The sequence below is a fragment of the Cylas formicarius genome, unplaced genomic scaffold (genome assembly GCF_029955315.1).
Source record: "Cylas formicarius isolate icCylForm1 unplaced genomic scaffold, icCylForm1.1 PGA_scaffold_4__25_contigs__length_36172078, whole genome shotgun sequence".
Classification (NCBI taxonomy): domain Eukaryota; kingdom Metazoa; phylum Arthropoda; class Insecta; order Coleoptera; family Brentidae; genus Cylas; species Cylas formicarius.
The window spans coordinates 126,740-153,370 of record NW_026844334.1 but is presented as its reverse complement, the minus strand read 5'-3'; the positions used below and the strand labels follow the sequence as shown (position 1 = coordinate 153,370).

The window sequence follows — 26,631 nt, the reverse complement described above, 5'->3', positions numbered from 1 at the left end:
CGCAAGTTCTACCAAGCTTTACTAAACAGAAGTCTCGCCTAAGAAAGAGTACAAAATGTCATTGGTTAGTTTGAAACAGGCAAAGTATTATGTAGACATCGGATATTTTACGAAACGGTGCACCGTGATAGTGTAAAGTTACCTTTTCCAAAACGAAAATGTTCAATTTAAGAGCGCGTGTAAAAAGAAACCGTTAATGTAAATAGTTCGTTGCTTGCTCATTTTTCAACGTCGCCAATAAACCAAAACTAATGCTATTAATTTAATAAGTAGTATTTTTGTAATTTTGTATCTTTTTGCGTTCCCGGCGAATGGTGTTCATAACCTAATAAAATATAAAAATCTCTTTTCTATAAACTTGTTATATTTACGAAATAAAAAGATATCAATCACGAAGCATTGAATTTTTATTATTTTTCACTGTAATTTAAAGATAACTGCCCCCCAAATTGTCCGCAATCTAACGTTGGGAAATGAGTTCATCATGTTCTGTGGTTAGGTTCAGGCGCATGGGCCAATTTCCTTGGTAGACGCGCTCACGTTACGGAAAAAGCAAAGAAGAAAGTTCTGTGGTGCGAATGGCCATAGTAGTCTTGCCCAACTGTTTGTAAACAGCAAAGGAGAGAGAGAGAGAGAGAGAGAGAGAGTGAGGTTCTGTGGTGGGGATTCTGTGGTGGAGCATTGCACGCGGCGGTTTAACCTCCGTTCGCTCCCGACAGAATCCCTTGTATTCGTCCTCACAAGTTTGATATCGGTTTCCACTGTGTGGACTTAGTGTTTTTAGTGTTCAGTTTGAGCAAATATTGGTTATATGTCTTCTTTGTACGTGTTGGTCCATGACCAAAAGCGAAGATCCTCGACGGAAGTCGGCAATGGGCGAATGATCCTAGCAGTCGAGCCCAACATTTTTTTGTGAAACGCATAATTGAATTGAATTGAATTAGGTTCTGTGGTTTAATCCGTGTAAATTCCCAGTTACGGATTAGGATTTTAAATTTCGCAAAATCACGTCCGCCCGATGGGAATAGACAAGTGTCCGGTAGAAAGAAAGGACAGGTAACAAATGCCAACCTAAGTGCCCGTTCCTCCGAAAAGATTTATTTTTAATTTGGTAACTCTGTTCGTTTGTGACGTGGTTTTCACACAGTAAAATCGTGTCGATAAGCAATAGATGGCAATGGAGGCGAACGCGGCCGACGAATTTACGCCCAGAAATTACCAACTGGAACTGATGGAGATCGCGTTGAAGAAAAACACGATAATTTATTTGCCGACCGGCTCCGGCAAGACGTTTATCGCTGTGCTGGTGCTCAAGCAAATGGGCCACAGCCTCGCCAAGTAGGTACTTTTCGATATTCCCACAAATCCTTAACGGGCAATGTGTCGAAGGTCGTACAGTGAGGGGGGCAAGCTGTCCTTTGTTCTCGTGAATACCGTCACCTTGATCGATCAGCACGCCAAAGTGATCGAGAAAAGGACTTGCTTCAAGGTGGGCCGCTACTCTGGCGAGATGAACCTGGATGGTTGGCCCAAGTCCAAGTGGCTCCAGGAATTCAACAAGCACCAGGTTATCGTTATGACCGTCCAGATACTCGCCAACCTGACTATTTCCGGCTTTATAGGTCAGTGTTAAAGGCTAAGGGTAATTGCTAGTTGATATGTCTTTACAAATGATTTTTAACGAACCGACACCTATAATCATTCCTCCTTCTTTGATAGTAATGGCTCCGATCTAATTATGGCTGCGGTACAACCCTATTCAAGATTACCAGTGATATTGGCTATGCTTTCAATCAGTCATACTATTTTTTTCGGGTTTAATAGAAATGGCAGCAGAAGGGTGTTCCGCAGGGTTCTACCCTCGGACTGAAATCAAAATAGAAAATTTCCAATGGAGACCCCCTATAAAACCCTCATTTTTATTAAAAAAACAAAAAAATAAATTCCATTCATACAAACGTTCAATTTTAATAAAATTAGACCCCTTCAATGGACACATTTTTAATATGTAATTTTATACACCTTTTCATTGATGTGGCCTCCATCAAAAACTTGAAACATGTTTTTTTTCTTATTGAAATTGACTTAGAAAAAATGACATGAAATTTTTAAACCCTATTATTTTCAAAACTTTTGGAGCTATCGAAAAAAAAAAACATAATAAACTATAAAATAAGAAAATTTATAGGGTGTTTCATTGAAAATAAGGAAGTTGATGCCATTTTCGGTGAAAGCAGAAGTGCATTTCAATTGTTTTTTTATGTTAAAAAGGTAAAGATTTTTTAACAGAGTAACATTGTGTCCCAACAAATCTATTCCTGCTAGAGACACCTCTTTCAGGGGCGTACGTATCTATGAGTTCCGAGATACAATCCAGGCTTTACATTTGTTTGCTATAAATTTCTTCTATTTTGCCGGCAATTTCACCAAAAATAAAGTCATGAGACCTTATCTCCTATAATTGATATTATAATATTTTCCAACTGGGAAACAATATAATTTTCATAAAGTTATCACATTTGTTACTAGCGCTAGAGTTGGGTCTCCCAAAAACCAAGACCAGCCAGACCAAAAAAGTAATTTATAGGTCATGTTGACTTAACTGAGTATTGCATCTATCTGAAATATATTTGTTCCGCAAATAAATAAATACTTTTCAATTCCATAAAATCTATCTTCCCGCGAGTGTTCGCATGGAAATAAATATTAAAATAACCTCTTATATGCCTAAAGTATGCAATTGTTAATGTTAAGGAATAGTTTTTAAAATTAAGCAACTTTTCTTAACAACATTTCGCTCAATGGTTTGAAATAAGGCACTTTACCCTAGATTCTGCACGTTCGATTTGTTTTTAAATTTTAATACTGTTCCACCACAATCTGGTCGTCAGTAGCATTAGAACCAGTTTGGTGTAAAAAAAAATATTTATAATTGTTGTTAGATGTGAGTGAGGTCGATAGACAAGATAACGACATTTTCACTAACTTCTCTATGTGGGCGGTATCCTCTTTGACCAGGATAGCCATACCCGCTGATTGACTAGATTCCTCATGGCCTCCAATTATTTCCGTACCTGTTCCACCACAATCCGATCGTCAGCAGTGTCGTGTACAAAAAAATGATATTAATAATTATTTTTAGATTTGAATAAGGTCAATCTGTTGGTGTTTGACGAGTGCCATCGCGGCGTGAACGATCAACCGATGAGACAGCTGTGCAAGCTTTTCGAGCACCTGCACGACAAACCGAGAGTGCTGGGCATGACGGCGACCCTATTGAACGGCAATTGCAAACCGTCCAAGGTGATAGAGAACGTGAGGGCTTTGGAGGTCACCTATCACGGTCAGGTCGCGACCGTCGACGGTCTCGCCAAGGTGGTGGGGTAAGGAGGCGTGGTTGTCACCGCGATTTTGTTTCACCGGGCGTGTTTTGGGCGCAGCTACTCGACCAACCCCACCGAGAACATCCTCGAGGTGTCTCGTCACGTGCCGACCGCCGCCGAAATCAACGTCAAGCATCACTTGAGCTACGTCATCGACGTTATCAGGAGTTTCAAGGTGCCGGTGGCCGTGGTGGAGCCGCCGTCCACCGGATTGATGCCATTGAACAAGAACCGCGGGCTCAAGCAGTTGGAGAACCTGATCCAAGATATTATTCTGCAAATTGACTGGTTGGGGGCGTACGGGGGCTGCGAGGCGCTGCTGGCGCACGCGATACAAGTGGAGAGGATCAGCAAACACTGCGAAGAGATCGAGACCTGTCGGATGCTCAAGTACGTCCAGACGATGCTCAGCTACTGCAGGGAGATATTGCAGCGAGCGATGAGTGGCCACTCGGAGTACGAGAAGATCGTTTTGTTCTCGTCGGACAAGGTGAGGGGGAGGGGCGTTTTTTTTTTTTTTGAAAATTGGAAAAAAATTAATGGAAATTTTAAAATGTCTTACGTGCTTATTTTATTTGAAATAAGAAAAATATTGATGTAGAACAGAGAATATTTATCCAAAAAAAAAAAATAACGATTATTTTTTACAGCTGAAATGCAAAATTTTAAATGGGAATGTTGTATTTAAATTTCAAAATACTCGAAATTTCGATTTAAAACCAATATATTTCCAAGTCGCATTGACACCTATTTTATTTGACTCCACTTTTTTTCCATATCGTAATATATAAGTATACATGCTTTTATAGTTCAAAAACTTTTCAGAAATTATTACTTGTTTTTAGAAAGTCTGTTGTTTTAAAGACATTTTGAGTTTCTCAATCAGAAATTTGGCCTTTTGTAAGAAATTGTGACTTGTTTTTCGGAAAATTTGGCTGTTCCTTAGAAATGCTGACGTGCTTCTCAGAAATTCTGACTTGTTTTACAGACATTTTGATTTTCTCAAAAATTCTGACTTGTTTTACAGACATTCCGAATTTTTTCTTAGAAATTCTGACTTATGTAAAACATCGTGACTTGAAAAAGATTTTCTACGAAATATTGATATATCTTTACATTATATTCTTACTTGATTCATTTTGAAATAATTTAAAAGTTGAAAATTAACCAAAACTAACTTCCTTCTCAAAAATTCTGACTTATGTAATAAATTGCGACTTGTTTTCAAAATTTCTTACTTCTTTTTCAGAAATTCCTTTGATGACTTTTTCTTCTCAATATACTGGTTATGTTGTTTTTCCGAAATTTTAATTTGCTTCTTAGAAATTCCGATTTATGTCAGATATTCTGACTTATTTCTCAGAAATTCTTACATTTTCTTCGAAACTTTTTACATATTTTTCAGAAATGTTGAGTTATTTTTTAGAAATTGTGGCTTGTTACTTAGAAATCTCGACTTGCGTCTCAGAAATGTTGGCTTCTTTTGCAGACATCTTGATGCTCTCAAAAATTCTGACTTATGTAAGGTATTGTGACTTGTTTTCCAGAAATTCTAATTTACGTGGGAAATGTATTTCGTTGTTTGTCGCTCGTTTTAATTTAATGTTATCGAGGCGAACGTTTCTCGTAAAACGCAGATGAGAAAATTGATCGGCCTCTTCGAGCATTACCCGAAAACGTCGCAGGACCTGAGCGCGCTCATATTCACCAAACGTCGCTTCACGGCGAAGGTGATCTACTACGTTTTGAACAGCCTGAGCAAGGCTTCGCCCGACCTCGCCTACATCAAGGCGAATTTCCTCGTCGGGAACAACTCGAACCCTTATTCGAACACGAGGGAGGGGATGTACCTTTCGAAAAGGGGCCGCGAGATCCTGCAACAGTTCGACAACAATGACCTGAACGTGTTGGTCGCATCGAACGTACTGGAGGAGGGCGTGGACATCGGGACGTGCTCGTTGGTGGTCAAATTCGAAATGCCCGAGGAGTATCGCTCTTACATCCAGTCGAAAGGACGTGCCAGGAACAAATCCAGCAGGTACGTGATGCTGGTCGACGCGGACGCGATGGACAAGTTCATGGCACGGTACCGGGAGTACCAACAGATCGAGGGCATCCTCAACGACCTCCTTATCGGTGAGAACCTGAATCGCAGCGAGCCTTCGGACGCCGACCTCAGCGACCTCTACCAGGAGGACTGTCTGCGTCCGTACTTCGTCGACTCGAGTCCGAATTCCGCGCGGGTCACGTCTACCTCCGCCATATCGTTGCTGGCCACGTACTGTCAGAGTCTGCCGTCCGACAAGTACACCGACCACGCCCCCGAGCTGTTTTACCAAAAGAAACTGAACGGAGACGGCAGGCAGTTGTGCAGCGTCGTCATCCGGATGCCCATCATTTGCCCCATCGACGTGGTCACCGTGAGTATGGGGGGAGGGTGTTGGGCAGGTCGATAATCGTTTAGTTTTTCTCGGGAAAGGTCTTTTTCTTGTGGAGAAAGAAAGAAAATATATTTCTTTCGGTATATATGGAGAACTGGAAGCTTTGAAATCGAAAAAAAAAACTCTTTTTCGGCAAATTCTTGATCGATATCGACATTTACTATCTTAAATTAACACTAAGAGTCGAATATGAAGGACAACGACTTAGATGGTCATATAATTTTTTTGGCATATATATATATATATATATATATATATATATATATATATATATATATATATATATATATATATATATATATATATATATATATATATATATATATATATATATATATATATATATATATATATATATATATATATATATATATATATATATATATACATATATATATAGAAATTAAAAAAAAAACTCTTTTTCACTACATTCTTTGTCGATATCGACATTTACCATTGCGGCATTGTTTTGTTGGAATAAAAGTTACATTTAAGGAGTCGAGTATCAAGAAAATTACTTTGAAGGTTATGTAATATTTTTAATTTTCCGATGAATACAGAATACTGGCACCAAAATGCGAAACTCAAAAATTTTTGATTTTTTTTGAGAAATAAGTCAGAATTTCTGAGAAGTAAATAAGAACTTCTAAGGAAGTCAGAATATCTAATTCAATTCAGAATTTCTGATAAAAAAGGATTAAGAGCAATTAATCAATCAAGTCTTCTTCCGTAATTTTAAAAAAATCGGGCTTATTTTTTAGAAATTGTGACTAACTTAAGTTGGGTATTTTGACTGATATCTTCGAACTTCTTTTTCATAAATTCTTAGTCTTACTTATTTCTCAGAAATTGTGACTTATTTTTCAGGAATTATAACTTTTTTTCAGAAATTATCACTTGCGTCAAATATTCTTATTGCTCAGAAATTTTTACATTCTTTTTACAAATTGCGGCTTAGAAATTCTGACATATTCGTCAAAAATTTGGCTATACTTTATTTTTCTTGGTCTTTTAACTTTTTCTTGCCTTACTATAAAAAAAGAACAAAATACACATACCATAGTATAAAATAGCAATAAACAGCTATGTTAAATTAATAGATAGAAATTTTAATTATATTTCATGTTTCTTAAATACTTTTCCGAAATGTGAAGCATCCTGTCCTTTCCCCGTTCTTGCAAAAGTATTTTTCAAAATTGTTTTGTTTCTATCTGTGTTTTTGATATCAATCTAATTTTAATTTAAAATTGTATTTTATAACTTCTTAGAAACGGGCGTGTTTTGTGGATGGTTTTGCCATGGATCTGATGCGGTAACAAAATAATTGCTCTTTCTTGTTTATGAGAAAAGTAGTAGCACGGATGTGGTATAATAAGGCTGTCCAATAAAATTTGTGTCATTTTGAGGTTATGTCATTTTTTCAAGTTCTTTAAGAGAAATCGAAATCTTTGACTGGTCAAATCGAATATCATATTTTTTTTAATATAGTTACTAGAATAGAAAGAAAAAAATCAATTTTTAATTCGATAGGAATTTTAATCTTTGCTTCCTTAGTGTCTCTTCAATTCGGTCCACCTTTGAGTATAACCTCAAAACGCTTTATTTGACAGTCTAAACTCACCGCTCCCTCGACCTTGTCCGGATTCACTTTTTGGACAAAAAAACACCAAATTTCAACCCTTGAGTTCTAAAATTAATCGGTAAGATAACATTCAGGAAGGTTTTGGTGAATGTGCTGTGCGCAATAATAGTTCCTTTATGAAATTGTCTTAAAGTACTGGTGTCGTGCAGGGCCCCTTCATGCCCGGACTAAAGCTGGCGAAGCGCGCCGCCGCATTGAAGACGTGCGAGATGCTTCACAAGTGCGGCGAGTTGGACGATTCGCTGGCGCCGCGCAAGAGGCGCGTGCCCGAAGAGGACGTCGGGTTCCTTTTCGCGCATTATCCCGCCGTCAAAGAGCCCGACGCTGGCACCAACAAACGGAAACGCCTTCACAGGCACGTGGTGAGTATTAGACTGTTTAGGGATCGACCGTGAATTAACAATTAAGGACATTAACGATTCTAATTTAAACAAACATGGATTAGCGAATATGATAAATTCTCAATTAATAAATAACAACAAACACCAAGAAATTTCTCAAATGTCACTAGTAATATCTATCAAAAACAAAGCTTCTGGAAATAACATCATATGTGCACGTCATAGCTATCGATCTCCCAGAATATATTTCAAAAAGTAACAATTTTCTTAAACCCGTACTTTTCCAATGTATCAAACACTCAATAATTCAATCAATCAATTACTAACTCCACACTATTGAGTGACAAGTATTTATTAACAATTATGAATCCACAACCGCCGAAATTAAATTCTTTGGTTAAATTGCATAAACAAGATATGCCCATTAGACTAGTCGTGTCTTATGTAACGGCTCCAGCAGTTAAACTCTCAAAAAAATTAGTAAATATCTTTAAAGTTCCACACAGATTTGAAACCAAAATTTGTAATAACAAATTATTTTCAATTAATCAACAAAATTAAAGATATCAAACTTCCCTTCTAATGCAGCACTATTGTCTTTTGATGTACAAAACTTATTTCCGAGTATGAATGTGATAGATTTAGTAGATTTCACTATCACTATCGAGATTGAACAGGATAACTCTATTAATTTTTTAGACTTAACTATTACGAAAACGCAAAACAAATTAGATTTTTCTATTTACCATAAACCTTCACACAGGGATAGTCATACGTAACAGCTCAAATCACCCTTATACACGCAAAATGGCTGCCTTTCACATTTTATACACAGGCCTCTTAATACGCCACTCTCAACAGAAAATTACAACAAAGAACTTAATATCATTAAACTAATTGCACTGAACAACGGCTACAATCCGTCCATTATCGATAAAATTATAAATAAAAAATTAATCCAGACAACAGTAAACTCTATTTATCCGAAACCTGATACAGAACACGAACAGTTTAAAACAATTACATGAATAGGAGAACCCAGTGAAAAAGTTTCAAAACATTTGTCAAATTGTGGTTTAAAAATAGATTTCATAACTAAGAAAATTTTTAAAAAATAAAAAAATCTCAAAAATTAGGTGTCAACGGGTTGAAATGCGGATCATGTCCTAAAATTTATATTAGACAAAACACAGAAAAACACATTTTTGACGATAATTTTGATATTTTACCTACAGGCACAAAAAGTAGAAAATTAAATTTATTGGAAGCCACGGAGATTAACAAAATGAGACATTCAAATGTAATACTTAACGATCAGTTAGATTTAAATACCTCTCCAACATTAATTAAGGTTTTATTGGCATTTTTTGGTATATGTAGTAGCAGGTAGTTTGTAAATATTACATTTGACAAAGATACGGTGTTCTCGAAACATTTTTTGTTAAATGGATTTTCATCAAGTGAAAGCCGCCTCAGTTCGACTTTTCCTACCCTACAAATCTCGATATCGGTCGATACCGATCGATACGGCGTCGAAAAACGACGTATTTTAAATTTTCTCTGTTCCCCCGTGTATGTTCTCTGTTACGGAATCTTTTAAAGTTCTTGTGATACACAGTTGTTGCTTCGGATCTCTCTGATTCTCGCAAAAGTATTTTTTTCACATTTTTCTGATATTGACTGAGTACCGCTATAACTAACCGAAACACATTTTTTTACTTATTTTTAATAATGCCTCTATAGAATTGTCGTTTAAAGTAGTAAATCAGACCGGGCTTCGGTATCGGTCGACAGTACGCCGTCGACGTCGATACAGATCGATTCGGCGTCGAAAAACGACGTATTTTATTTTTTGTCTGTTCTCAGTTCCCCCGTTTCTGTTCTCTGTAACGGACATGTGGGAAGTTTTTGAGGGCAAATATAGGTCTTACGGAGCAAAAAACCATTAACATGACCAAACATACAGAAATACAGTTTTCCCATTTTAAACCTTCCACGCGATCTCAACTTGGGAAGAGAACAAAACAGCAACTTCTCTTCAAAATTATCTGCACCTTTGTAGCGAACATATACCATTAGCTGTGAATGTGAATGTTTAGCATGTTTTAATGCGAAAATAACCTGTTCCTTTACATTTTCTGCGAACAATGAAATTCGTTTTTCCTTTAACCAAATCTTCGCTGATCAAATTGCTATTCAATCTTTGTCTTTTAACAGATATTTCTAAATTTTTCAGATTGCTAAGAACGTTGATTATTTATCATTTTCTGTCTTTTCTGCAGTTGCTGAACTGGTTGCATCACTAACTTTAAACGTGTAGGTCTTGGTACCAGATAATGTTTGTAAACAAAAAAAAAATGTGTGGCAGTTTCGATGAAAACAACTTAATTTCCACCCCAAATTTCGGCAAAGTCCCCCACGTTTACAGATCCCCCCGTGCGTCACGGGGGCGTTGCCCCTCGCCGACCGGGTTTACCTCCACATCATCGAGCTGAGGCCGATGTTCGCGCGGAGCGAGAACGTTAATACGGCCGCCATATTCGACATGTACGACTCGGACCTCTGCTACGGCGTCATCACGCCGAAACCGGCGCCCACCGTATGCGATTTCCCAGTGTACGTGTCGCAAGGCACGTTGTCCGTCTCTTTGCGGGTCAACGCGTCATGTGTCCGTCTCGACGCCGGCGACATCGATGACGTCAAGGCGTTTAACGTCCTCGTCTACGCCGACATGCTGCGTTGCCTGAAAGAGTTCCTCGTGGTCGACAATTCCGACGGCGGAGAGTCCATGTGGATCGTGCCCGTCGACAGGAAGCGAGGCGCAGTCGACTTCGGCGTCCTCAAACGCTACAAGAAGATCGAAGAAGTCGCCGAGCCGAGCCACGAGGAAAAGTCGAACCTGGAGGTCGACCTCGACGGGTACCTGAGGAAGATCGTCGCACCTTGGTACAGAGACACCGGGGTACGTCGTTCAAATTTTTAACCAAAATCATAAAAACCATAATATGTATATAAGCAACCGACGCGTTAGAAAATTATTTTTTGTCCGTTCTCTGTTCTCCCGCTTCAGTTCTCCGTAACCAAGTTTTTCGAACGGCCGCAGCTACAGGCTTCAAATTTTCCTCGCTGCGCAACATATCGAGCCGTCGCCTCCCATTTTCTCCTTAATATTTTGCAAAATTTCTGGATTCCTCCTGTGTCGGTTTTTGTTGAGTCGAACTTGTTACTTCGTTTCATCGATTTTTCGAAAGTATACGCGCTTGGCAACGAAACCTATATCTTCTGCAACGGAGCGTCGTACAGCTTCGAAAAATAAACGTTTTAATTTTTTCTCTGTTCTCCGATCTCCGTTGTCTGTTCTCTGTAGAAGCTCCATAAAAACGCGAATAACTTCCGAACGGTTCGAGCGAGGGAGCTGAAATTTTGCTCTTTTTAAACTGACCACGAGACACATAAGTACATAGGAAATGGCCGCGATTGGAAATTGACATCTGCCTTTTTTTGCGATTTTTGTACATCGATATGAAACTCGACAAGTGAATTGGCACAAATATAGAGTTTAGTCTCCTAACGGAAACTATTGAAATTGGGAGTCCTGGGGGTTCGGAAAGTATTTTTAAATATTTAAAAAACGCGTTTGTAGGGTGTCGAGAAAAAAAACGGTATACTCGATCGAAAAAATTCTTGAACCAGAAGACGCGCGAGATCGTAGACAAAATCTTTTATTCTTGTTGATTTTTTAAAAATGTTCAGGGTGCGCCGGCAAATTTCAAAAAACTGAAAATTGGGTTCCCCTTATAAGGATAATTGACCATAACTAGAAGGCTGTGTTTTAGTTGGTTATTTTCTTTCACGCGACCATATAGTCCGTATGGACTGCTAAAACTTTTGTATTTTAGGTTTTCACATATTGTACAGGGTGTTCGGGATATTCTGTACCATATTCAAAAATGCAATATATGTCTCAAATTTGCAACTATCGACTTCAAATTTAGCAGAGAAGTGAAAGTCCACACCCACATTTAAACCGTAGAAAGCAATCAATACCTGCCAAGTAATTTTTTTTAGTTTTTGAGTTTTTTTTTTTTTTTTGAAAAAACTAAATTTCTGGAAAACTATTAACCTGATCAGCAAAATTATTTTACCAGGAGACGCGGAAGGTTCGGATACTATAACTTCTATTTCAAGCATTTTTTCGATTATGTACAGGGGTTTTCAATTATAGACAAAAATCTAAAAGACCCCGAAAATTGTTCCTTTCCAGAGTAAATTATTAGCCCGTAAACCAAAATTCGTAAAAAAATATTTTTAAACGGTATTGTACAATGCATCAAGAGCTACAATTTTTGTATCTACGGTTTGAAAATCACCGTTTCACGCCCTGACGCGATTACGTCATTTACTATTACGACGTACTGGATGGTTTCAGAAGACAAGTATTTTTTTCCTCTGTTTCGAACATTGTTTGGATTATATACAGGGCGAAAAATCTAGAGTATCCGTTAAACCGTTAAAAATGTAATAATTTTATTTGAACGGTGTCGTAAACCGTGTCGAGAGAGAATTTCAAGTTTCATGTATCATACAGATTTATATAGATTCTCGGATTTTTCGTTGGTAGAAGAATTGATTACGTGCAAGAATTTTAATTTTATCGAATAAAATTTTATGTCCGGTTTCGTGAATGTGTTGGGCATCTGCAGATAAGTTTATTTGTCTTAAGTCTGAAGGTTCTTTCATGTTTTTTGAGCTTAGTTGATATTTTTCGTTCGCTCTCTCTCTCTCTCTAATGTATTTTTTTGTCACATATGCATGGAGTGCATCTCAAATGAAATTTTGTCTTTGACGGATCGAAGATGTTGAGAGATTGTGATCAGTGATCTTTGGAAGTGACAAGTCCGGGCTCATTGCTATTGGAAGGTTGTGGTGAGGTGTATTTTGTAATGGAACGCTTAATGTCTCTAATGTGGAAATTATTAGAAAGAAGAGCGGCGGTAAGGTGTTTTATTTCTTTGTTCAGTGAGTCGGGTTGAGATTTTGCGGATCTGTGGTGATGATGGTGATGTGACAATGCATTAAGGTATCGGTCTGTGTGCGTAGGTTTTCTGTAAACAATGTTAGGTCTGATTTTTTATTGATAAGAATATCTTATCTAAAAATGGGAAGTTCTATCAGTTTGTAATTCAGTGATAAAACGAATGTCAGGGTCAGGGTGTAAGTCTTACTCTGCTAACCCTTCTTCAAATTTTACATTTGATAATAGCGACTGTGCGAGTGTCCTTGCTCTATCACTTAGAGTTCTATTGAATACGTGCCTTAAACCTTGCACTGTGTCTGATATCTGGAAGTTATGACAATTTATTGTCATAACTTCCATGATAGATAACTTTTATGATAGGGCGGTCTACCATTACTAATCTGGCAAATATCCCCCAAGTTATAGCTGAAAATCTAGACTTGCGATCTCAAACCGACGTTGTCTATACCGATTTTTCGAAGGCGTTTGACAGACTTGATCGTGGGATACTTATTTCTAAGTTTAATTGATTTGTTATATTTGATGGACTCAAGTCTGTAGGATATGTCGCAACATCCGGTGTTCCTCAAGGCAACAATTTAGGCCCCCTTCTATTTAATATTTTTATTAATGACATTGTCGAAAGTGTTGATGTTAAAGTTGTTCTGCAAAATTGATACCATTCAAGACTGCCTGAATTTAAAACGTATTGAAAACTGGTGTGACCATAATAACTTGTTAAATCCCTTCAAATGTAATGTCATGACGTATTCATTTAAAAGTAATATTATCAGATATGATTACCAAATGAATGACATCGTAGTTCAGCGTCCAGCCAATTTTGTTGATCTAAGTGTCATTTTTGACCCTAAACTTTCTTTCATTCCACATATGGACGCCGATGTGTCTGCCGCGAATAAAATGTACGGGTTTATAGCTCGGAACTCTCGAGACTTAACAGATTTAGAAACTTTATTAACTCTGTACTACGCATTTGTCAGATTTAAATTAGAATACGGCGATATTATATGCAAAAAACAATTCTTGAAACTCCGAATAAGTATCCACCAATTGATATAAGTAATACTTCGCTTCGTAATAGGCATAACGTTCTGGCCGCCATTGTCACTCGGCGGTATTCCTGCAGAAAATTATTCATAATCAGGTTGTCGATCCGGGTCTCTTATCAAAATTGAACTTTGGTGTTTGCCGGGTTACCTGCAGAGTAGATCAACCCTTTTACCTTTCTACGCCGCGTACGAATATTTTAAAATTTTCTCCTTTCCAAAGAATGTGCGACCTGTGCAACTCGGCAAGTTTCCAGCTTGATAAAACATGTTTTTTAAGGAATGGCATATAATTCTATTTTTGTTTTATTTTACTTTGTATTAGCATTTTAGTAGTTGCATAAAGGGGATTCAGGCGAACATAACCTGAAAACACAATCGCCCCCCGCGGGGGCCATGATCCTTCTAGGGGGTGCTCCGCCCCTGTGTTTTTGCAGTTTTTTTTAATTTGTTCTGTTCTGTAGTTGGGTTTACCCTGTTGATCGATGTATCTAAATAAATAAATAAATAATCGCGTCTCAACGAATGAAATAAATTGATCGGCAAATTCGGAAACGTGGATTTAAACGGGTCTTGATGTGCGATCTCTATCTCTCTCTCTCGTAACCGATGGAAGTCAAAAATCGCAATCGTAATTACTAACGTAACCACAAAGAACAGTACCGGCAAGATTAAGACGACACTCGTCCGCTGCTGCTCGTGACCGTTTTTCACGCCCTTTTGCCTTAGTTCTACCTCGTGACTGAGGTGACCTTCGGGAAAACAGCCTGGAGCGAGTTCCCGAACGAATCGTTCGCGACGTACGAGGACTACTTCAGGGAAAAGCACAACCTGCAGCTGGCCAAGCCCGAGCTGCCTCTCCTCTACGTCAAGGCGTTGTCGCAGCGTCGCAACTGTTACAAGCCACGCGGCGACTCGAAAAAGGGGCGGGACGACAAGTTCGACGAGCTCGAGATCCACCTGGTGCCCGAGCTCGTCGTCAGGCAGGACTTTCCGGCGCCGCTCTGGCTCCAGGCCGCGTTGCTGCCGACCGTCCTCTCGCGGTTGTCCTTCCTGTTCCGTCTGGAGCTATTGAGGTCGACGATCGCGAGGGAGGCGGGGCTCGGGCGGGACGTCGTCTTCGTCAAGACGCCGCTCGAACTCGACCGCCATCTGCTGAATTACGAGCCGCGCGTCGCAGGAACGAAGGAAACGACGGCGAGGGCGTCGTCCGTAAATGGGTTCGAGGTGACCCAATTGCCCGCCCTCAACGTTCACAAGGACTACGCGCACCGGGTGCTCGAACGCGACTACCCGTGGAAGGACATCGAGGAGCCGAAGGACGTGGAGCGCGACATCGACGATGTCACCGTCATGGACGTCGAGTACTACGAAAAGTTCATCGGGACGACGCTCCGCGAGGGCGACGTCCACTTGAAAAACGATAGGGCGGCGAAGGGCGGCAACCGTCTCGCCCTCACCTACCACAAGGACTACGCGTTCCGGCCGATCGGGCTGCTGGAACGCGAAGCCGTCGCCGAAGGGCCCGAGCTGGCCGTCATCTACAAGGCGGCCACGACCGCGAAAGCGAACGACGTCGTCAACATGGAGCGGCTCGAGACGCTCGGCGACTCGTTCCTGAAGATGTTCGCGACGGTGGGTGGGTGACGGCGCACCGGGACCTGGTGCCCCGAAGTTTTCTTTTGTTTTATTATTTTTTTTTTTTTGAAAATACTACCATCTCATGGATTCGTTAGATTGACGAAATTTCCGTATGCGATCAAAATAGTTACGACGACGATACACTTGGACCCGGTACTCTGACGTCAGAATAAGAAATTTGCGTAATATTGTTCGAATTCCAAGTTTTTCAGTTTTTTTTTTGTCGAAAATACTTCTTCCATCTTATGGATTTCTCTAGATTCTAGGAAAATGTGTGAAGAACTATTTTTGACGAAGTTTTTGTCTGTGATGTAAATAGTTATGACGAGGGTGCACTTGAAACTGGTGCTCGCATTCGATGAATAATTCAAGTTTTTCAGCCTGCGACGGCTAGATTCTAGGAAAAAGTGGACAAGCCTCTTTTTGACGAAATTTCTGTCTGTGATGAAAATAGTTTCGACGACGATGCACTTGGACCCGGTGCTCTGACGTCAAGTGATAAATTTGCGCACTGTTGGACGCAAAAAGATAAAAGTGGCAAAAAACATTTTTCACAAAATTTCTATTTGCATTCGATGAAAAATATAAAGTTTTCCGCGTTTTTCCCCCTGCTACAAACTACCGCACGCACCACTGTTTATAAATATTCCGGATTCCTCGAAATGATCGTATCGCTTACGCGTGATGGTGATATCGGGGCGGTTCCGTTTCGCAGATCTACATCTACCTGAGATTCTCGTCGTACAACGAGGGCCTGTCGACGACCCTAAAGGGTCGTCTGATCAGCAACAAGAACCTGTACTACTTGGGAAAGCTGAAACACATCGCCGCCACCTTGAAAAACGCCGATCTTCAGCTTTCGAATTGGCTGCCGCCCGGTTTCAAGATCCCCGAATTGGTGACGAGTCGGATTGGGAACGGGGAAGCGGCGCTCGCCTCCCTCTACCACGTCTGGATCCCCGTGGACGAGCAGACGTCGGGGACGCTCTCCGCCGAGACGGTCGCCGCCATCATCGAAGACCGCACCGAACCCGACCCCAGCGAGGACGGGCTTATCAACGAGATAGCGCCATTCTTCAGGTTGAACCACTTAAGTCAGAATTTTTGAGGAATAAATCAGAATTTTTAAAGAACAAGTCAGAATTTCAGAAAAACTAGTTGGAATTTCTTTCATAAGTCAGAATTTCTGAGAAACAAATCGGAATTTTTGATGAACAAGTCAGAATTTCATACAACTAGTTGGAATTTCGGTCATAAGTCAAAATTTCTAAGAAAGAAGTTAGCAGTTCTAAGAGTCAGAATTTTTGAGTAGAGTCAGAGTTTCGGAAAAACTAGTGGTGATAAGTCAGAATTTCTGAGAAACAAGTCGACATTTTTGAGTAACAAGTCAGAATTTTAGAAAAACGAGTTGGGATTTCCGTCAAACGTCAGAATTCCTGGGAAAGAATTGAGAATTTCTAAGAAACAAGTCGGAATTTTTAAGGAAAAAATTTTTGAGGAATTTCTATCGTTTTGCTTGAAAGTGCTGGACAATGATTCAAGAAATTGTCGAACTTGCATTTCTGAAAAAGAAATCAAAATTTTTCCAACTAACCATTTCTGAGAAACATATTCATAATATTTGATAAACAAAAAATAAGTCAGAATTTCTGAGAAATAAGTCAAAATTATTGATATAAATCAAAATTGCTGACATTAGCATGTCGTAAGGAACATTGCAAATCGAAACATCAGATATACACAGTTTTTATAAGATGATAATTAAAATTGTAAGTTTTTGTTTTATTTTTTTGACATGACAATTGCGAAATTTAGAAAAACAAGTCAAAATTTATGAAAAAAAAGGACAGATAAACAAGTAAGAGTTTCGGGAAAAAAAAGTAAAAGTTTCTGAGAAATAAGTCAAGTCAGAAGTTTCTGACATCAGAATTTTTAAGAAACAAACTCAGAATTTCCGAAAAATAAGTGAAATTTCCTAAGAGTAACCTTTTTTTAACAACAATTCGGAATTTCCGAGAAACAAGTAAAAAAAAAATAAAATGACGGAATTTTGTAATTTAGGTCAGACGTTCTCAGGAACAAAGTCAAAATTTCAGAAAATGTAAGAATTTCTGAGAAAAATCAGTAAAAATTTCTGAAGAATAAGTCAAAATTTGCTGTCTTAAGTCTTAATTTCTGGGAATCAAGTCAAAATTTCTAAGAAACAAGTCAGAATTTTATTTTAAGTCAAAATTTCCGAGAAATAAGTTATAATTTTGTCTTAAGTCTGAATTTCTGGAAATCAAGTTAAAATTTCTGAAAAATAAAATCAGAATTTCGGAGAAATATGTCAGATATTTATTTTAAGTCGAAATTTGTGAAAAATTAGCGAATATTTTTGAGATCGCGCCCTTCTCCAGGTCGAACCACGTCGGCGACAAGCAGGTGGCCGATTGCGTGGAGGCCCTCCTCGGCGCCTATTTCGAGTGTTGCGGCATCGCGGGGGGCCTCAAATTCCTCGAGTGGGTGGGCGTGGTGCCGCCGTCGGAACGTCTAGCCGACCTCCTCGACGCCGAGCCCGCAGACCCGATCTTAAGGCCGGAAAAGACGACGGTCGCGGAAGTGGTGCGTCACGTGCCGTTGTGCGCGGAAATCGAGGCGACGCTCGGGTACCGTTTCCGGAACCGCGGGTACCTGCTGCAAGCGCTGACGCACGCCTCGTATTCGACCAATCGGATCACGCAGTCGTACGAGAAGCTCGAGTTCGTCGGCGACGCGGTGCTCGACTTTTTGATCACGTGTCACATCTACGAATCGTGCGGAAACTTGTCGCCCGGGGAATTGACCGATTTGAGATCCGCCCTGGTCAACAACAACACGTTCGCCACCCTGACGGTCAAGTATAACCTGCACAAGCATCTGCTGCTGACCAGCAGCAAGCTGCAGGGGTTGGTGGACACGTTCGCCGGCTACGTGGAGGCGAAGGGCTTCGAGGTCGACGACGAGGTGCTCTCGTGGCTGACGGAGGGCGTCGACGACGACGACCGCCTCAACATCGCCGAGTACATCGACGTGCCCAAAGTACGAACCGGTTGGAAAGTATTCACCGAGATTACCAGTTACCGATATGTTATTTATCTAATTTTGATTATCAAGAGAAACATTAAAAAAAAAAAAAGAAAAAGCCGGAAAGACAGCAAAAATAAAATGTAGGTTTTAATAGGCTGAGAAACGAGTCGGATTTCTGAAAAGTAAGTCAGAATTTCGGAAAAACAAGTCGTAATTTCTGAGAAATGAGTTAATTTAAAAAAAAAATCAGAATGAGAAACAAGTCAAATTGTCTGAAAAACTGAGTCAAAATTTTAGAAAGATAAGTCAACATTTCTCAAAAACAAGTCGAAATTTCCGACAACCGAGTCAGAATTTCTTAAAATTAATTTGAATAAAAAAAACAAATGAAAATTTCTGAAAAAAAATCAAATTGTCTGAGTCAAAATAGGACAAATTTTCTGCAAAACAAGTCGAAATTTCCGAGAACCAAATCAGAATTTCTTTCAAACAAGTAGTAAATTCTGAGAAATAAGTTGGTTAAAAAAAAAGAACCAGAATTTCTGAGAAACAAGTCAAATTGCCCGAAACACTGAGTCAAAATTTTGGAAAAATAAGTACAAATTTTTGAAAAATAAGTCGAAATGTCCGAGGAACGAGTCGGAATTTTTTGAAACAATCGAAATTTCTGAGAAACAAGTCAGAATTTCTGAAAAATAAGTCGAAATTTCTGAGAAATAAATTAAATAAAAACAAGTCAAGAAATAAAAATTTAAAATTTAAAGTTCTAGTAATTTTCTTCTGTAGGTCATTATTTTTTTTTTATATTGTGTAATTTGTAGACTCTGAGCGGTATGTATTTATTCATTTATTTTATTATTTTCTATATTTATTTATCCACTTATTCTCTCTGGCTACCTGGTTCATCACGAGCTACTATTTTATCTTAAAAAAGCTATCTACAGTTCGTTATACACAATTTTAAAAAGTTTTTTTTTTTAATTTAAATATTTAATACCCAGGGACCTAAGTTTATGTATTTTTTTTTCCATATATATATATATATATATATATATATATATATATATATATATATATATATATATATATATATATATATATATATATATATATATATATATATATATATATATATATATATCAATTTTAATGGTAACTATCAAAAAATCTTTGAAAAGTCGCCGGCAGAAGCATTAAAGTTCTAATCATTTCCTTGTACAGGTCATCAATTTTTGTTTTATTTTATTTATTATTATTATAATTTATAGGTACTGGGCGATTTATTTGAATCGGTGGCGGGAGCGATATATCTGGACAGCGGAAAGGACCTGAGGCAGGTGTGGTCCGTGTTCCATCGACTGATGTGGAAAGAACTTGAAGCGTTTAGCGCGAACGTCCCGAAAAATCTGGTCCGCCGTCTGTACGAGTGGGCCCCGAATCCGCACCCCATTTTCGGGTATTTGTCTGGGCACACCACCGGGGGCGACGAGAACGTCTTTCTTTTTTTCTTTCAGCAAGCCCGTGGACGTGCAGAAAGGCAAGGTGATGGTGCCACTAGAGTTTATGACGAACGGGCACATGCAAAGGGTCCATGGGTTCGGATCAAACAAGGCCCTCGCGAAGAAGGCGGCCGCCAAGCTAGCCCTGCGTTTCCTCAGCTGAACGACGCCAGTTTTACATTACAAATGTTTGTTAAGTTTTTTTATATATTTGATATAATAAAGTTTCAACTATTGTTTTTTTTTTTTTTTGATGAAGAACTCTTTATAAACGCTAAACTTTTATTTACACCTAAAAAAGAGCTTGGAATTCCACCGAACTATGAGCCCTTTCGACCTCTGAACCGCGTTCTAGCATCAAGCTACGAGTAAGGTAACTTAGTGACATTTCCGTTACTGTACAATCGACAACTTACTATGGATCGTTTGCACTCGAAGAAGGAAAAACGCAGTTGTTTGCATTGGTCGGGTATCGAGTCGTCCTTCAGACAGTCCCTCGGGGTCTTCCTATGCTGGAATTTGAGTATTACACGACGATGCGCTCGAATCCACCCGACTCACTTTTTTGCAGCAGTCGCTTTCAATCAGGCACATCTTGAGGTCGGCTCGGAGCACAGCGCATGGCCTCTTGTCCGCCAATTTCTCGCCTTCTTCCAAATATTGCATGTCTTCAAATCCAAACGTAAACACTTTCGAGAAACGTTCCTAAAAGGGCACTACGTCAAGTCTTGGATACTTAACGCAGCGTCGGATATTATTTCCTTAGACCCTAAACAACTTAATGGAAGTAATATTATCTAATGTTACAGCGAAATAAATTTCCTAACTAAAGCGATTCTTCTTATTTTCAAAGCAATTCGCAAGGATCATTAGCCCGTCTCGAACGCACGTCGACCAGCTTTGAATTGACAGATGGTCCAATGTTCCATAACGCCCGAGGCAGACACGATGCAATTGGTACATGATTTTTTGCACGCAATTTTAATACAATAAACGATAATAAAGATTTCTAAGCAGCATTGCTAATAAGAACTTGCATTGCTATGGCTAAAATGAAAAACGCTCGAATTAGGATACTGTCGTGAGCATTGCACATGGCGGTTTAACCTCCGTGCGCTCCCGACAGAATCCCTTGTAATCGTCCCCCAAAACCTTGCAATCCGCTTCTACAGTATAGATTTAATATTCTTAGTGTTTACTGTATGTTTTAAAGTGTCTAATCGTTGTCGGCCCCGCTGTTGTTGGCAGTTCACGTATTTTGATGGTTAATCCGCGGGTAAGCGGGGGATGCCGTTATTTGTTATCGATCAAAGTTTTTTGAATAACGTTTATAATTGTTGTTTTCGTTCCTCTCGAATGGCGATGGATCCGTCCAGTCCCTTTTAATTTAGTCTCCGTCCAGAGTTATAAAGAAAGTGTGGAACTATTATTGTAAGTCGCCGAGTGATCCCAGTAATCTAAGGCAATAGAAGTAAGAGAGGGAGACGCTCGAATTTGACAGTTTATCTGTGCTTGTGTGTTGTTTGTTTGTTGAATATTTTACAAAATTTTACAAGATGACCGCGACGGATGAAAGGGCGGTTTTCGCGAAACTCGAGGCGGTTAAAGAAATCAGGTAATTTTCCTTTCATTGAAAAATAACCGATTTTTTTACGCGACGTTTCAGGGCGAAAACGATACAGTTGGAGAAACTGAAAGCGCGGCTGATCTGCGAGGTGGAGTCTCAGGATCAGGAGGAAAAATCGCTGTCTGAGTACAAGCAGGAGATGGACTTGCTCTTGCAGGAGAAGATGTCGCACGTCGAGGAGCTCAGGCAGATTCACGCCGACATCAATTCAGTATAATCATTGTCCCAATGTAAGTTCCATTGTTATGGATGATGTTTTAGATGGAAACCGTCATAAAACAAGCGGAGGAGAGCAGGTCGAGGTCGATGAACGCAGCGCTGAGACTGCACGAAGAGTACTTACCGTTAAAGAGCGAGATAGACCGCCTGCGGCGTGAGTGTCTGGGTCTGGAACGTCTGCCCGATCTCCACGAGGAAGAGGGCACCGTGATAACTCCAGAGTAACCCCGCAATGCATTTTTATCGGCCCGTCTCGCTTACCACACCAAGTATTTTAGGAAATTTTCTCAGCTGTACAACTCGACCAAGAACCAATCGACAGGTTTCTCCAAGACTGCAGACTGGACGAGGCCGTTGACTTCCTCGGACGGTTCCCTGGGCTCGTTGGCGCCGCCGTTGCCGCCCACGTTCCTGCCGCCCCCCAATCCGCTCCGACTCGTCGCCAACAAACCAGAATCGGGGAGGTCGGGAGGGATGACGCCCTCGCATCCGGGGCCACCGGCGCCCACTTTCAGGTCCGATCTCGGTTTGAGGTGCCGGATTTTTTTGGGGCCCGGACCGGTTTTCTGTAATTCGACGACGTTTTCAGGCAGCAACCGCCCCCCATGAAGTCGTGTCTCAGTTGCCACCAGCAAATCCATCGCAACGCACCGATATGCCCGCTATGCAAGGCCAAGTCGAGGTCCCGAAACCCGAAGAAGCCGAAGAAGAAGGACCATTGATGTCCGGCCTCGAAGGGATAAAAAAAACTACCAGGGTTCACTTTTTGACAGCCAACGCCTGTCGGGACGCGGACCAATGAATCCTTCCAAGTTCGAAAGTCAACATGGCCGCTAGCAGTTCTTCAAAGTTTAATTTTCGGGAAAAAAAAATGAAACCCTTTTTTTTATGTGGTACATGTGTGTGGTCCTTTTTTTGGATTTTTAAAATGTCCTGGCCAATATGGCAGGCGCTTTTTTCGTATTTTAACCATATTTATATATAACCCTATACCGAGTGTTCGTGTTTTATGTGTAGGTTAAGCGACGAATATATGTTTAAACCAATAATAAGAGGTTTCTTATTTTTATATTTTGTTATTATAATTACAATGCGCTATTTACATAATTTTTGGATTTTCAAAACCTGTTCGTCCTAGTCTTTTTATGTGCATAAAACCATCTAGATTTGTTTCTTCTATTTTCTTCGTTTGCTCATAACTGCGTCTATCTTTATTTGAAAATTTCTTTTATCGTGTCGAAATCAAGCATTACAATATACACAATATATTTTAATCGATCGTCTTTCTCCACGTTTAAGGGATTATTTGTTGTGAGCCAGTCGCGTAACACGCACTTTTAGCAAAACTGCAAATAAAACAGTCAACATGGCCACCGACAAAAAATTTAAACGTTATAGCTGCTGAGCCATTCTGTAAAAAAAAAATCGGTTTTGATTGGTTAACACTACCGCATCTCGTTGAATTTTCAGGTTGATTTAAAATCTCGTTTTTAACCAATGACGTCTCCGCGTTCGGCAACCAGCATGCCCTCTGACAGGTCATGAGGTTTAGAATGAAATAGATGCAAAGTGCGGGTTATAATAAAAGCAATGACCGATTTTTATATAGGCGCTCATGAGTACGGGTTGCCATGGCGATCCATGGAAAGTCAATTTTGATTGGTCGAAAGCTCGGGACGTGACATGTTTTTTTCGATATGGCCGTAGCGAGTGTTTGTGTATTACGCGTAGGTTAGGTGGTACAAGTAAAAGCGGGTTCTTTCAAGACGAGAGTTTATTACCAAAGCGAGGATAAAGAAAATAAATACAAATCAACGAATTTTACACTCGGCCGACCGGCAAAGCCGCTATAGGTCCGCGAAAAAGGCCCCGAACCCGAAAGCCTGCTTCATGGCGTCCCAGTAGTACCGGTCCCAGTTGGACCTGGTGACGTCCGCCTCTCCCACCGGTACTCCCTTTTGTTCTAGCGTTACCTCCGTGTGGTCCGCCTGAAACCCCCATTTTTACTCAAATCCCCGACGCTCCCCAATCCCTCGCTCACCTTTTGTTCGATTTTCAACACCACAGTGGAGTAGTGCCCTTCGGGCCACTGTTTGTACCGCCAACGTTGCACGATTTTCTCATTGGCCACGAGCTCCTCGAACCACCCTACAATGTTACCGCCGAACAGTTCGAATCGTCCCCCTCGGCACGGCTCGAGCCTCACAGCTCCCCTAGTGAAGGCGGTCACCATTTCGACCTTCGTCAGGGCGTTGTAGAAGTCCTCGGCGGTGCATTGGAACCGGTGCGTCTGGGTTAGGCTCGTCGTTTCGATTTTTGAGTTCGCGTTTTTGATTTCCGGCGCCGCGACGGGCGCCACGTTCACTTTCTTGTTGAAGCCGCTCGCCAAATTCCTCACACTGTCCGGCTTCACTTGGTCTTTCATGGGCAGGATCATGCCCTTCGAGAACTCGTTTTTCAAATTCTTCACGTACTCGCCGAGCCGTTCCCTCACCGCGACTTTGCCCTCTTTCAGCATGACCTGCCTGAGTTTGTCGCCCTCGTCGTCGCTATCCAGTACCGATATTTGAATCTGCAACGCCGACCGCCGTCGGACACATCGTCGAAAGCTAAAAAAAATTACTCACGTCCAAATCCGACATGTCGTTTTCCTCGGACAGGTTTGGGATTTTGATTTTCCCCTTGAACTCGCGACCGCTGCCCCCCTTCAGTTTTCCGTGCCAGTTTAAGACAATGTCCCACTCATAGAAGAAGATGAGCTTGCCTTTGCGGTTGTTCGCGGAGGCCTCGCCCTCGCACTGCTCGACCCCCGCGATCGCGACGTCCGCGAAGTCCGATTTTAAGGGCACGTCGTGGAACAGGAGCGCGATCTGATCGCGAGACCAGGGCCCCGCGTTTTTCTCCGTCCAGTGCCAGTTGTTGACGTTGGTCGCGTCCGGCCTTTCCTCGACGATCCAGCGCGGATCGCCCTCGCCCCACTTGGCCATTTTCTCCCGAAAACCGTGTCGAAGTAAACCACGAAAAGTAGTCGCCAGATTTCAACCCGCGAGGTTAGTATTCGCTCCGCTGTTCGAGAAACGTTCTAGAAATTGTTTGCGCCCGCCGTGACCCCGTCGATGACGGCGCCACGGCCGACAGATGACGCGGCGTCGCACGAGCGACGTCATTGGATGCTCGACGGATAGACGGCGCCACCAGCAAGCTCCTAAAAACCGAATATTTCGCTACAAAAAGCAATTTTGTCCGATATTTGGGCGTGGTTTAGATCAGATTTTGTTTTTGAGATATTGAAAGTTTTCGCGAGTGTGCGGAGCGTCTAGATCTAGTGTAGAATGTATCAAGGAAAGAAAAAGTTTAAATTGTTCGATAATTAATTTATTTTCTACTAAAATTATGACGTGTTGTGCTTCCCTTACACGGTAAACGTGAAGCTTTCTGACGGTGCGATACGTGAATAGAAAAATCCGCGTCAATGACGGTTACGAAAGGGCTAAACGTCCCTGGTAAAGTTCGAAAGCTGAAATTCCAAACTGAACGTAATTAAATTGCAAAAAAAAATACGTTTTCGAATAAAGTTCTTGACATCGCGTTTTCGCATCATACATATTTTTATCGCACGGCGAGCCAGCGGTCCATCACCGGATTGGGAGTGTTAAAAAAATCCTGTAATATTGCTTAAACGCACACATAAATTTACAAACGTTTTTAAACCATTTTATTATCAGGTAACGCGAAATGAACCATGCACATCGAATAAAAATCCATTGCAAGGAAAAAAAATGGCAAAATCTTGAAACACAAATAAAGATTGCAATGTATTTACAATACAAAAGTAACCATCGGAAAAATACGTTAGAACGTCATATATTCAACATATTCCAATGCGTCAAAAAAATAAATCTGAGCGCAGTACCATAGCGCACACTAATTAAGAACTTTCATTAAATGATTTTGAGGTGGGTACGGCCTAGCTTCATAGTCTATGCAATCCCGATCTACATGTTCTTCAATAAACCAGTCTTTATCGATGGTTGGAGCACAGTTTGTTAGTTAAACGGCAAACACGTTCCTGAAAGCCATCAAATTGAAAAACCAGCTCTTATACCCTTAATATCACCTTTTTTCCATTATGCGTCACATTGAGTTTAGAGGTTTAGAAATTCGCAAGAAGATTAATATTCAAGTTAGCTCTAAAATGTTCAAGCGAAACGAAAAAAAAAACGTTAATACTCACAGTCGAGAGAACAAAATCGGACGGTACATTCAAATGTCATTTTAAACGTTACCGGGGCCAAATACGAATCGGCCGGACGGGCATGGGCGAACCTGGGGCATAAACATTAGGGTTGAAAAGCGGACTTCCCTTTTTGCGTTTCCCCCGCGTAGAAACGAAATCTGGCATTGATCACGTGCATTAAACGATCCCATTGAAATAATAATAAGACGAGTAAGCCATTATTCAAGATAAAGAAATAAATCATAGATCCACAAGGTGATTTTTATTAGCGCCACCGCAAAGCCATTTCGAGCGGAGCGCTTGACCGAGTACCGGATAGATGGCGCCACGTGCGCCGAAAACGACAAAGGGAATTGTTCCGTAAAAAGTGGGTAATAAAACGCGACGGCGTTTCGATTTACGTACGCGTCGCTTGAAACGGCTGAATAGGAGACGCCGGGAAGCGGGACGCTCACGATATGATACACGT

At 40.5% G+C, this 26,631-nt stretch overlaps 4 protein-coding genes across 5 annotated transcripts; 2 read left to right on the top strand and 2 right to left on the bottom strand.

The window, feature by feature from the left end:
* The first annotated feature begins 936 nt into the window (after positions 1-936).
* LOC132700281 (endoribonuclease Dicer) lies at positions 937-20,315 on the top strand. Its single transcript, XM_060667456.1, has 12 exons — positions 937-1,338; positions 1,390-1,622; positions 3,143-3,383; positions 3,441-3,873; positions 5,021-5,803; positions 7,616-7,828; positions 10,236-10,769; positions 14,621-15,526; positions 16,248-16,612; positions 17,932-18,592; positions 19,849-20,036; positions 20,095-20,315. The coding sequence occupies exons 1-12, from the start codon at positions 1,172-1,174 to the stop codon at positions 20,240-20,242; spliced, it is 4,872 nt and encodes a 1,623-aa protein (XP_060523439.1). The 5' UTR covers positions 937-1,171; the 3' UTR covers positions 20,243-20,315.
* Positions 20,264-20,989, bottom strand: LOC132700282 (cytochrome c oxidase assembly factor 5). The gene is made up of 3 exons (XM_060667457.1): positions 20,641-20,989; positions 20,496-20,591; positions 20,264-20,441 (listed from the first exon to the last, which is right to left on the bottom strand). The coding sequence occupies exons 1-3, from the start codon at positions 20,743-20,745 to the stop codon at positions 20,400-20,402; spliced, it is 243 nt and encodes an 80-aa protein (XP_060523440.1). The 5' UTR covers positions 20,746-20,989; the 3' UTR covers positions 20,264-20,399.
* Positions 20,990-21,535: 546 nt separating this feature from the next.
* On the top strand, positions 21,536-22,977 carry LOC132700797 (zinc finger C4H2 domain-containing protein). 2 transcript variants are annotated; one of them, XM_060668337.1, is made up of 5 exons: positions 21,536-21,694; positions 21,746-21,917; positions 21,968-22,146; positions 22,204-22,440; positions 22,515-22,977. In XM_060668337.1, exons 1-5 carry the CDS (start codon positions 21,636-21,638, stop codon positions 22,645-22,647), a joined length of 780 nt encoding a protein of 259 aa, XP_060524320.1. In that variant the 5' UTR covers positions 21,536-21,635; the 3' UTR covers positions 22,648-22,977. The 2 variants fall into 2 exon arrangements, with proteins under 2 accessions (XP_060524320.1, XP_060524319.1); XM_060668336.1 differs by having other exon boundaries at positions 22,204-22,458.
* Positions 22,978-23,687: 710 nt separating this feature from the next.
* LOC132700674 (activator of 90 kDa heat shock protein ATPase homolog 1) lies at positions 23,688-25,077 on the bottom strand. Its single transcript, XM_060668155.1, has 3 exons — positions 24,553-25,077; positions 23,967-24,497; positions 23,688-23,913 (listed from the first exon to the last, which is right to left on the bottom strand). The coding sequence occupies exons 1-3, from the start codon at positions 24,910-24,912 to the stop codon at positions 23,773-23,775; spliced, it is 1,032 nt and encodes a 343-aa protein (XP_060524138.1). The 5' UTR covers positions 24,913-25,077; the 3' UTR covers positions 23,688-23,772.
* Positions 25,078-26,631: the final 1,554 nt, after the last annotated feature.

Bases quoted from the DNA above. Each gene is read 5' to 3' on its own strand.
- LOC132700282 (XM_060667457.1), bottom strand. From the start codon at position 20,745: ATGCAATATTTGGAAGAAGGCGAGAAATTGGCGGACAAGAGGCCATGC. The intron at 20,592-20,640 runs GTGAGTCGGGTG...CTCAAATTCCAG, and splicing joins AAAGCGACTGCTGCAAAAAA to CATAGGAAGACCCCGAGGGA. The intron at 20,442-20,495 runs GTAAGTTGTCGA...CCTTACTCGTAG, and splicing joins TCGAGTGCAAACGATCCATA to CTTGATGCTAGAACGCGGTT.
- LOC132700281 (XM_060667456.1), top strand. From the start codon at position 1,172: ATGGCAATGGAGGCGAACGCGGCCGACGAATTTACGCCCAGAAATTAC. The intron at 3,874-5,020 runs GTGAGGGGGAGG...CGTAAAACGCAG, and splicing joins TTTTGTTCTCGTCGGACAAG to ATGAGAAAATTGATCGGCCT. The intron at 16,613-17,931 runs GTTGAACCACTT...GCCCTTCTCCAG, and splicing joins GAGATAGCGCCATTCTTCAG to GTCGAACCACGTCGGCGACA.
- LOC132700674 (XM_060668155.1), bottom strand. From the start codon at position 24,912: ATGGCCAAGTGGGGCGAGGGCGATCCGCGCTGGATCGTCGAGGAAAGG. The intron at 24,498-24,552 runs GTGAGTAATTTT...TCGGCGTTGCAG, and splicing joins ACGACATGTCGGATTTGGAC to ATTCAAATATCGGTACTGGA. The intron at 23,914-23,966 runs GTGAGCGAGGGA...TGGGGGTTTCAG, and splicing joins TGTTGAAAATCGAACAAAAG to GCGGACCACACGGAGGTAAC.
- LOC132700797 (XM_060668336.1), top strand. From the start codon at position 21,636: ATGACCGCGACGGATGAAAGGGCGGTTTTCGCGAAACTCGAGGCGGTT. The intron at 21,695-21,745 runs GTAATTTTCCTT...GCGACGTTTCAG, and splicing joins GAGGCGGTTAAAGAAATCAG to GGCGAAAACGATACAGTTGG. The intron at 22,147-22,203 runs GTAACCCCGCAA...CAAGTATTTTAG, and splicing joins GGCACCGTGATAACTCCAGA to GAAATTTTCTCAGCTGTACA.